This window comes from Taeniopygia guttata, chromosome 1A, assembly GCF_048771995.1.
Source record: "Taeniopygia guttata chromosome 1A, bTaeGut7.mat, whole genome shotgun sequence".
Classification (NCBI taxonomy): Eukaryota; Metazoa; Chordata; class Aves; order Passeriformes; family Estrildidae; genus Taeniopygia; species Taeniopygia guttata.
This window is the reverse complement of record NC_133025.1, coordinates 50668440-50680245: the sequence shown is the minus strand read 5'-3', so window position 1 is coordinate 50680245 and position 11806 is coordinate 50668440. Positions and strand designations below refer to the sequence as shown.

The following is an 11806-nucleotide window of genomic DNA, read 5'->3' as shown; positions in this document are numbered from 1 at the left end:
CCAGTGACTTGCCAGCACAGGCCACAGTACTTACTCATGCTGTTGTTGACAGGTACCAAATCCATAGTGGAAGAGGTATTTGATGTAACGAGCCTGTGGGAATGGGGTTTTTCCCTCAACCCTGCAGTAACTCCAGGTATTTGCTCTTTTCAAGTCAAAGCAGTCTGAGAGCCCAGGGCTGAAGAGTTATTTTGCACAGCTGCTCAGTGACCCGGATTGCTGAGCCGGGCTCTGCCTGGTCTCCCCTCCAGAGCTAATGACCCTCTCAACCGCAGCAGGACCTGGATCTCAACCAGGGATGAGTCGGCTTCACCACAGCTGTCATCTCTAATGCTTCGAGGCTGTCTCACCCAATCTGACCCCGTGAAGGGTGTCAGACTCACCTCTCCAAACCTCTGGATGCACTGGCTCTCAGTTCAGCACAGGTCACATCACACTGTTAGTGGGGAGCAAGGGGGTAATTTCTGTTCCTTTACCATAAACCCCATTGCAGGTCCCCAGAGAAGAAATAGGTGTTATACCTGGGTCACAGCCCTGCAGCCAGCTCAGTCCTCACCATCAAAGCCACTGTGCAAGTTCAGCACACACTTTTCAGCTTTTCCCCAATTCTGACTTTTTCATTTTGTCCCCAGACTTTTTGATCAGCCCCCCACAGAAGCTTTCTACCACACGTGCAAAGCTTTGCACAGACAGGACTGATTCTCCCCTTTCCTTTCTCACCTTCAAGCCCTGCAGCCGAGTGGGACCAGCAGAGCAGGCAGCTCACCTGTTGGAATCTGTGGGTATTGATGATTCTGAGATTGAAGAAAGTCTGTGTCTTTCTGCCCTGTTGCCAAAGAAGAAGCCATAATTTGTCTGTGCTGTTTTCAAGGTTGTTTATTCTTGCTTATCTCTAACATGTTCTGCTGCCCTGCCGCAGGTCTGTCCTGCAGGGCAGCGTGTGGGGCTCTGCCCTCAGTGGGATGTTACAAACATTATATACCAGAAACTACCTGTGCTATATTTACAATAACGTGCCAATATCTGTCACCTATGTTGAACAGTGTGTCCCCAGCCTAAACCAATAGAAAAATGCCAACACTACAGTGAAACATGGAGGGCATGAAGAAGGAGGAAAAGGACAAGACACACCCAATTTCCTCCATCTTGTCCCCTTTGGACCCCTAATCTGGAATCCTAAAATTTTACTTTTGCACCCGTGCCACACTTAATTATTACTCATATGAAACACTCAGAGCTTGTAATTCATCCTGTAAGATTGAAAACTCCTCTCCATGGACAGAGATCAGACAGTGCCTCTCGGGGCTCTGTACAGGGAGGTTCCTGACCCCCTGGCAGGGTCCCAGGCCCTCCAGGGCAGACAAAGGGAAGCCCTGGATTCCCACACTCACCCACATTCACACTGAGGTGAGCCAAAATCCCTCCCCAGCCCCTTGTGCTGTGGGCACAGGCATCTGCAGCTGCCCTGCACTGGGGGAGAGCGCGGGGACAGCCGGCGGCATCGCGCCCACGTCAGCCGCGCTCAGCCAGGAGCAAGGAGCTATTTCTGGAGAACCGCTTCTCGTGGAGCAGAAGCAGCAGAACTCAGCAGAAGCACTGACCGAAAAAGAAAAGCCCTGGTGTTTTGAACGGGAAGCGAGGTTTCCCAGCCTCCCGCCGGGAAGGACGGGAGACATCCCTGCAAAAATAAGAGGGGACTGCAGCGCTCTGTGGCAGCAGGGCTCCGGAGGAGCTCAAAGGTTACTTCAGTAAGACCGTAAACACGCCAGATCTGCTGTTGTTGCAGAGCTCCATGAAATCGGTGATGTCTGAGCAGAGTTCAGCTGGAGAGCGCTGGTGCTATAAAAAACAAAGTGACTTTGGGCTTTGACAGCTTCCTCCTGACACACAAAAAGGTGATTTGTGATTCAAAAGACAAGGAATTTATCATCAAAAGGAGCTGGGACAGAGCTCAGTGTTTACACGTGGAAGAACAAGACAGGCACCAAAAGAAGATATATTTATATTCATCCATTAATAAAAGAAGCCAAGTCAACCATACCTTTGTGCTAAAGTTAGAGCACAGCACTCTGCATGTCCTTAAAAAGGCAAGAAAGTTTCCACAAACTGGGACAGCTGCTCCCAGTGCCAGCTCTGTGCATCCTCCTTGGCACTCTGGCATCGGTGTGCTGCAGCAGGAAAGGGGCCAAGCACGGCAAGGCTTCTCCAAGTGGGAAGGCTGACTCCTAGAGTCTGGTCATGGGCTGGTGGCCACTGCATCTCAGGAGCCAAACAGTCCCTGCTGCACTGTCAGAGATCTGCAGGAGACGACTGCCTCTTGCCAGAAACAAAAATCCTCCAGTATACTTTCAGCTATGGTATTCTCATTGCTTCCCTGGTTATGGGGCTCACACAAGCCAGGAACTTTCTCCTCTGCCACAGGTGATATGGGGGAATGCTGGGCTTGGCACACTCAGGCTGGCTCTGTGGGCAAGGACTTGGTTTGTGCGGCTACCTCCACCAACCAGCAAAGGGAAGAGATGCAGCACCCAAGGGTTCCAGGTTTGGCTTGAAAGGTCAGTGCAAGCCCAAGGTGAACAGAGAGCTCCCAGGATGGCCCATCTCCAGTGAGGTCAGCAATAGGCTGGATGGTGCAAGTCACTGGAAGCTCCTGCATTAGTATTTGGCACTTGGAAACATTTAGAAATCACTAATTGCAGCAAGTACCTTAACCCACAGCTACAGCTGGAGTTGCCTGACTTCACCTGCGCTGTGCTGGGGAATGTTACACCAATTGGCAGGAAAGACAGAGAAAAGTCAGCTCTCTGTTCCTTGGGAGGTGCTTCTAGAAAGCAATCAATTATCCTTCCTGACAAATAACAGATGAGCTCTCACAGTTGTTTTCCCGTTTCCTTTCTCTTCCCCCACCCAGTTCCAGCCCTCGAACCATGCTGGAAGCAGCAGGAGCCAGCACTTGACACACTACGCCAGAAATGATCAGGTTTCAGGCAAACCGAAAACAATGACAAAGAATACATCTTGTCTAAATCAAAGTTAAGCATATTGCAGTTTTTCTTCTCCACAGCCCAGTGAAACAGCTGCAAGCAACAACCAAGCCCAGCTGCACAGGTAAGGAAACAGCTGCAGGCACACAGTGGAGCGGGGGTCACCTCTCACCTCCCAGGACACGATGGAGTTGTTGGCACTGCAGAATGCATTCTGAGCTCATGCAGATGCTACAGTTACATGAACTTGACTGACCTTTGAGCAAGACATAGCACTAGATGGCCTCCACAGATCTCTTCCAAACCAAATTATTCAGTAACTTTGCAATTTTCTGCATAAAGACAGAAAGAGGGCATGCAAATAACTTCCTCCCACACCAGCTACTAAGCTATGCTCTCCTATCAAAGGCATCCTCAGACTGCTATCTCTGAGCCAGCACAGTCAATAGAAGTCCAGTGGCAAAGTCCTGACAAGAAGTCAGCTTTGCTACTGGCACAGGGATCAGGACTTCTTCCTGAGCTTTTGGGTCAAATCTCCTGATGCAGCTTGTCAGTCACACTGACAAGCCTAAGATGCAGCCTTAGCAGTCAAACTATCCTCACCCTTGAGCTCTTCTGTAAGTTCAGTTTGAATTCATAAATCATTTCAATATGATCCAAATGCTTTCCAGCAAACGTTACCATTTATTGACTCCATCCCACCCTGCAGGAAGCGGGCACAGCTGTGTGGCACCGAGACTCTTACTTGGCAGCCACGCTGGTGGACCTGTACCAAGCCCCATGGTACAGAGTCCACACCAGGGCTATTGCCAAACCTCTCCCCAGGTCCAGGGCACTGTCACTCTCAGGTAATGGTACCTACACACATAGAAACAAGTACCATGGCTCATGATCAGCTGTGACAAGTGTGATTTGTCTCTTACTTCTTACAATTACTTAAGTTTATAGAAAGGGGGGATGCATTAAATCAGCTGTGTTTGGCTCCCCAACCAGCTTGCAGTGCATTTAAAGAACCTCTGCTTCCTTTGGTGAGCTCTACTTTTGATAAAGCACATTAAGCAATGCTGAATATTACAACACTTTAACTAACTGATTAGTGAATTCTAGGATCAGCCATCTTACAGCTTTGCCTTGAAACAAGGGTAGGCTGGAAGACCTAGAGCTCCTTTGCTGTGCATCTTAAGCTTGCCTCTGCAACACCTTTCTCCCAGCATGGCAGAGCTTCCTTTCAAGACCTTTCCCAGTTCCACTGATGCAGAATCCCTTAACCAGCTTTTCTTCAACCATTATTCAGCTCTGATTTCCAAGCATCTAATTTTAGCACTCGCTGTTGAACATCCTCTTGAGTTATTGTTAGAATGAAATGAGGATCATCTGACAGGAACATATCCTTGGTAAATACTGGGAAGGAATGCTTAAGGAGCTAGCACACCTTCCTGCATCATAATTGATAATCCTACTGCCCAGGACACACCTTATTCCCACACTTTTTGTTCCTGGTACCTTGCATTTCCACAAGCAATTAAAGCACCAGCCTCAACTGCATAAGGCATATTTGGCTGTATAATTTTGCTCAGTTATTGTTTCAATAATCACTTTCAATTAGCCACAGGGATTTATATTTGCTATTTTTAGGATCATTTAAGTTTTAAAGGCACCTGATTACACAGATCTATATTTGCATGACATCTTTCACTGGAGGATTTGTAAGTACTACAAAGAATGTGAATGAATTTCTGCTTGTCTGCAGCAAGATTCCTTTTACAGGCAGAACAACAGGGGCAGTGATTAAAAGACATGTCCAAATTCCCAGAGGAAATTTACACTGACACAGGAACCCCAGCTTCCAGTTGTGTGTGTTAACTATTACACCTGTACTAACACAGAGTGAGGCTGGCCACACAGGCACTAGAGGAGATGCACACACCATAATTTGAAATGGTTGTCTCTCCTTCCACATTAACAGGTGTGGAGAGAATGTTAAAAAAAAAAAAAAAAAAAAAGGCTTCTTATCAAGTACCAAACAATTGTCCCTTCTCTGCTAATAAGAAGCAATGGCAAAGAATGGCAGGGAAAGGTGTGGATTTTCTGAGAGGTCAGAATAGGAACAGATGGGGCTGGGATTTTGCCAGTGTGACTTGCCAAGGCCCTTTATCACTGCTAAGAAGATCCAATCTCCCAGCTCATTCTTCACACCAGCTTCTCTTCTTTGCATTTTACCTGCCAAGGCAATGCACCAGTGAAATTCATCCAGATGTGCTGAAAAACAAACAACACAGGGGAGCCAGCAGACTGGTGTTTCTCTCTTTTATTTAAAAACAGTGCTTCATTACCATTTGCAAAGGGTTAGGAAGGGTTTCCCCCCTTGCTTAGAGTTTATAAAAGCCAGCAACATGATCAATAATTTATACACATGGATAGTAATACAAAAAAAAGGAATAAAAGCTAAAGATCTAACTACTCCAACCTTCACAATTCCAGCTACTTGATAATAATAGGAGTAACCCAATGAATACTGTATGGTCTGAAAGCTACTATACAATATGATACTTAACGAGGGAGGGCGGGAAGTTAAAGGCTGTCACAAAGCCCTGGGATGCAGATACTGCTTCTCCAGAGTCAGCAGGGAAATGGGACCCTGGGCAAGCGGCTCGGGCGTCCTAGGAAGTGATCCAGGGGAAGGGAACGCATCCCACTCGGGACACGTCCTGTTCCCCGGCGGTACCTGGAATGGGAGGTGCTGGGGAGACTGCAAGAAGGGGCAAGTCTGTTGCTGCCATTGGAGGTGCTGTGGCATCTCAGCCTCGCACTGAAAATCTCCAAGTCTCAAAGAGATCAGCCTGTGAGGTCAGTAAAATACTCCACCAGCTCTGTATCACTCTTTAGCCCTGGTTCTCATTTGCTATCAGCCCCAGGTTTTAGCTCCAGCTATTTACAAGCAGGATTTATCATTTAAAAAAAAAAAAAAAACAAACCAAAAACAAAACACAAACCAAAAACCAAACAAAGCCTAACAAAAACCCCAAACAAACAAAAAAAAACCCCAAGAAAACAAAACCAAATCATATCCCCTAGGGTAAAAGAGGATGATTTTGTCACTTGATAATGCAGCCAAATTGAGCTGCCAAAACTACAACACTCACACACGCAAAATACTGTGAACAGAAAAAAATAGAAAAATATGACCAGAACTGAGACTCCTAATGTGGGAGGCCTGATTTCTGTAAGGAATTTACTCCTCAGGAAAGCAACAAGCCCCTCCACCAGCAGAGAACTGGGAATCTGGCAAAAGATTTATTGACCCACTTCAGAACATCAACAAAAATTTAAAAAGAAAAGACATTCCTAAGATTAACAGGCATTTTGCTGACTCTGATAGCCAGCCAAATTAGTATCTCGGTGGACGGCTTTAGACACCAGCAATCTCCTGGTGAAATCAGGCAAGGTTTTTGGCCGATGCATTCCTGCTCTACCACAAGTTGAGAGGCAGCATGGGAAGCTGGTCACCTGCACAAGCCTGGGCCAGCTGCAGCCCGTGGACCCAACAGAACAACCACGGGCAGCACTGGCAGCCCCAGCAAGAAGCTGTCTTCCAGGGTCAGCAGTGGCAACAGAGACGGGACTTCGGCCATCCTGAGTCCCATTTAGGCTGCTATTGATGCGGGCACTGCAGAGGAAAGGGGGTTCTCCTGACAACTCCTGGCTGGAGCAAAGCAGACCAGGCAGAAACCCCACAGCCTACTTGCAAAGGGCCCCATTTCAACACTCTGGCTTTCAGACTCCTGCTTGCCTTGTTGACTGGAGTTTTCATTGTAGAAGAGAAGTTTACTGGGGTTGGAGGGTGGAGAGGGCAATCAGTAAGGTGGGGATGGAGGGAACAGGCTTTTCAGACATTAACATCACCAAAAATAGTGTTTTATGCAACAAAGAATCAAGTCTCACTGGTGTATACTACAAAATGTTTGACATTATCCAAGAGCATGTCAAAAATAAAAACACAAAGAAGTTTACATTGGATGTTCATCTTGTTCACTAGGTTGGTTTTTTTTCCCCCTCCTATTTTAAAACAGTGCAAACAGGTAAAATACTAAAAATCAACCTTCTACACCAAGGACAGCATTCCCCCACCCTGCCAGGCTGGAGGACCACAGGCAGCAGGTCCCCTGCCAGGCTGCCTGTGTGCTTTCCCTTTGGAGCTAGATTCAGCAAAAGCGCTCCCCAGAGGTGTTGTTTCGGTTTCCCTTTATTAAATTCCTAAGTGCTCCCCAAACCTGTTTTCCATTTGCCTCCATCTTCATGGCTAGGATGGGAAGATACAGATAGGGGTGAGCTGGGAAAAAACATGGGTAGAACTGGGAGGCTCTGCTTTGTATTCCCCATTGATAGAGCTCTGGGTGCTGGAATTGAAAGCCCAGCAGCGAGGATCTCTTTTCAGGCAGGGAAATGGCTTCATTAACCATTCCACAACCAGCACTCGAGCCAGCTACTCAGAAAATCCTCCTCAATTCCTGCTGTACACTTCACATCCATGGATCTCAAAACAGGTAAGAACAGGGATAAACTTCAACTTCATTTTAGGGACAGGGAAGCAAAGTCTAAAGTAGCGACATGACTGCCCCACAGGGACCCTTGAGGGGTCACTGACAGAGCCCTGTCTGAAACACTCAGACTCCAGAGCCAGTGCTCCTCGCTGGGCAAGTCTGCTCCCTCTCAGGCACTGGAACAGCCAAGCCATAGCTATCTTTAAACATGGCTTTGTCTATCTGAACTCATGACACAGGACCCACCAAACTGCTTAACCTGGGAAAAGCTGGCTACAGTAGGCTCATACTGAGCTCTCCATTGCCTCCAGGTCCTGTCATGGCTTTTCTTAGAAAAGCTAACCCATCTACAACAGTGCAGCCTCCCACACATGGGGACCAGGACAACTAGTTTGCTAATGTGCTGGGCATTAATATAACCTATTCCCAGTAGAGAATATGCAACGCCAGGAGTAGTTACTTTATACCAGCACAATGTAACTGCAAGGAAATACAGACCAGCACATTAAATAAACCAACTCTTTAAACCAAAAGCTCATCTGTATATCATCATGTGCTGGCTGGACCTATTGCAAGACAGCACAAACAGCTACACTTAAAGATACATTTTTTTTTCTCTGCGTCAAGAGGAATCCCAGAAGCCACCAGACTAGAAGGTGACAAACAGCAAGCTATTTGCCAGGCTGCCTGTGTCATTTCCCTTAGAAAGCCAAACCCTGCTTTACAAGGGGCTTGTGACTGCAGGCCCATTGCACAGACAAGCACTAGCTGCCATCATTCTAGTAAGCCAGGGCCCAGTTCAATTTATCAAACGTAATTCATTTTGCATAGGGAGATATAGGCTTTGTCCTCACTTCTTCAGAAGATGGATATAGACACACCTTGGCTACTCCGAAAGCATCTCTAGCCACTTCATAACACATCAGAGTGAAACTGGAGCTGTTGTTTGCCAACAGGGAAGAAAGGCTGAAGAGCTCTCCTGTCACACACAACACTCACTCAAGAAACCTTGCCATGCAAGTTTTTTGGGAGGTCTGGTGCTTTGGACACCTGGAACCAGTGAACTACCTCTGGCCCCCAGCCATGCAAGTGTCCCGGTGTTCCCTCCGCAGCTCAGTGCTGAGAGCAGGAAGCCAGGCTATCGGCAAGCTCCCTCAGGGGATCTTGCAGCATTAACTATGGAGCCACAGAGACACTGGCTGCTCAATGCACCAGAGAAGCCCAGCAGGGAGGGACCAGAGCAGGTCAGGCTCGGATACAGGAGGAATGAGGCTGGATGGTCTTAGAACAGGTACTACTTGGAGATCAGGGGACCACGGCCTCCCAAAGGTTCTGTGTTTCTGCACTAAACCCCTCACATTCCTAATCTACTTGGGTGGGCTGAAGCTGCCATGCATAGACTCTGCCAGGAGGCAGAAATAGGGCTGGCCTCCCTCCTACTCCCAGGGAGGCCAAGTGGCAGGGGGGGATTGCAGGTGGCACTGCCAGGGCAGGGGAGGGCACTCAGGGTGGGAGAACCTGGCTTTTGGGGAGCTGCAGTCAGAACCAGCTGAACTGAATGTGGGAGAGGGGCGCGGGGGAGCAGCTGCCCCAGCAGGGCTCTGCAGATGCTCCTGGGCTCACAGCCTGAGAACTGCCTGCAGGAAGGGAAGGGACAGCCTTGCTCAGGCCCTCCATCCGCAGTGGGGAGAACAAGTCCAGTAGAGAGGCTTTTGCTGCATCCCAGCTCCACATGTCCCCTGGCTGCTCTGCAGTTGAAATAACTGCCCTTGAATATGACTATCTCTACCACAAGTCCTCCCTCTTCTACCCCAGCTCTGGCAGAAACACACTGTCTCCCTCATTTCCTAGATTTTGTGAAAGCCCCAACACCCTGTTCTCCCCCTCCCTATTTTCAAGCTAAAATATTTATATACAAACAACAAAAAAATTGTCATAACAGCAACAAACCAAACTTTGGCTTGGAAAAAAAAAAAAAGTAAAAAACCAACAATAAAACCAGGAAAAAGTGGCCAACAGGCTGGCAGTTTGGTGTCCCCTTTATCTTGCTATTCCTCCAGAAAAATCAATAGCTTCAGGGTCTCTAGCTTAACTAATGGTGTCCCCATTCTTCCCATTTGAGGTGCCTCCACTCTGCTGTGCACAGAGAGGCTCCATGTATCACTGGGGAAGAGCAAAAAATGTGTGGTTGTGTGTGGCTGGACCAGGACACTCCCCCAAGAGTGGGACTTCTGCTTGCTGATGTTGCTTAGTGTTAAATGCATGAATTTTCCTATTCTTCTGAGGGCAGTGGCTCACCCCAGCACCAATCCATGCAGTCGAGGCAGCCTGGTACAATTACACTTCTGCATCTTTCCAGCATGCAATTAGAGCCTGCCTCTGACCACTGGGATTACTGGGAGCACTCTAGGAGCCAGCAGCCGAACAGGGAGGTCTGGAGAGCAGCAACTCTGCATCACATCACAGCTAACAGTCATCTGAGTGTGCTGTCTTTGAAACACAGCGAATTCTCTGTCTATGAGAGCAGAAGAGAGATGGTCCTGGGAGTCATGGACCCCTCAGCTAAATAGTTTCTATCCTTCCAAGTCTTCTAATATGTAGTGTCTATATGGACTCAGCAGACCAGGTGCACAACTGTCTGTGAGAAGCTGGGCAAAACAAACCCAGGGGCTCCCATGCAGCTATAAAAGGGCCTGAAATAGCTTGTGGTTAAGAAGTTCCTATGAATTCAGAGCTTGCACAAACTGCTTCTGCCAGATACATAACTACTTCAGGATCACATTTGATATAAAAGATCCTCTTCCCCCATACAAAGCCACATGCTTGTCCCTCACCTCGAGCAGCTTAAGTGTGGCTGGCTTTTCCTCACTCACGTTATTTGAAATAGATTACTTGCAGAAGCACCTAAGAGCCCAGGATGAACAGGAGCAGAGCCCCTGCATGCTGGGCCTCAGAGTGTGTGCCACGCTCAACTCTTCTGCTCACCTTCTTCCTCTGCAAGGCTGCAGGTGCTTCACCTCCCCAAGTTAAATCACTCGCTGTCCACAACAGAGGTACCCTGCGTGATCCTGCACTGCATCTGCCATTCCTCATGGAATGAAGGGGTGGAAAGAGACAGCAAGAGAGAAAGATCTTCAAAAGGAGGAATGAAATGACAATTACAGCCACCTGCAGCAGACAAAAATCTGCGAGTAAAAGTTCTGTGTGTGGGGAAAAGATCATCCTCATCAAAAACTCCTTTCAAAGTCTTGTCCCCTATAGAGCAGGTAACAGCTGAAGTCTTTGGGCAGGTTGAGAGACTCTTCTTTTGCGAAGTCTAAAGTTCTGACACTGCTGAAACTGTCACAAACCTGTGCGCATCAAATGGTGATAGAAACAAAGAAAGTCTCTCCATTTCCCCATTTCCAAAGGTAAATTACTATTTCCCACCAGCATTCAGGTCCCAGACACAGTCAAAGAGTGCTTCCTTCTGCAGACCAGAAACACAGCAGGTGGAGACTTCTCCCTCACGTCCTCCTGTCTCACAGGCACCAAGCACCAGACCCAGGGAAGTAACTCTGTCTGCGTGTTCCTGATTAATTGCATGATATCAGTTTCTAACAGCTTTCCTTATCGCTAGTTGCCTTTTCCGTGATTGGTAGGATAAGCTATGCACCAACATACAGACACGGAAACGCATTATTTTTACCACAGTTAAAAAAACCCCAAAAATTAAAACAAAAAACAAACAAACAAAAAAAAAAAGCACAATCTTTGGAACAAAAGAATTAAAGGCAGAAATTTAAAGGAAAAAAAAATACATATTCGAAGAACATAGTGAGGTATAAAAAAGTATTTTCTCTTTTGTTTTTTTGTTTTTCCTCCTCGACTTGCTATAGAGTTCCTCTACTAGTAAATATTGCAATAGCCAGGCCTCATGAACTGGGGGGGCTGTCCCACTTGCAGGGGTTTCACGTCACTTCAGTAGGGGGCAAATCGGCTGTAGCCACCTCGGTATAAACTCGCCTGTAAAAATGAAATGGGAGAAGACAACATTGTTAGGAGGAGAACTGTGAAGAGATACCCAGGACAGCACCCAAATGCTTCTGGAAGGACCTGTCCTGGCACTGACCCACCACCATCAGCACCTCTAAGAAGCAAGAGAGAACTCTGCCTGCAAAACCAAAGATGTGGCTCAGGAGGGCATGCTCATGGCCAGCCAGCTGAAGGTGAAGTTTGGCAAGTCTTGGTGGAAGGGAATTCAGTACCAGAGAGGGGACTCACCAGTCCTAATCTCAAGCC

At 47.5% G+C, this 11806-nt stretch overlaps 1 protein-coding gene across 25 annotated transcripts in view; it reads right to left on the bottom strand.

Moving 5' to 3' along the window:
- Positions 1 to 5277: 5277 nt before the first annotated feature.
- RBFOX2 (RNA binding fox-1 homolog 2) overlaps positions 5278 to 11806 on the bottom strand; it is a 171150-nt gene continuing 164621 nt past the window's right edge. For all 25 annotated transcript variants that reach the window (XR_012053544.1, XM_030263083.4, XM_041713563.2 and 22 more), the window contains one exon: positions 5278 to 11530. Coding sequence is in view for 24 of the 25 variants with exons in the window: in XM_030263083.4 (XP_030118943.1) it covers positions 11476 to 11530 (55 nt within the window). In the remaining variant the exon portion in view is untranslated. The remainder of the gene's footprint in view (positions 11531 to 11806) is intronic.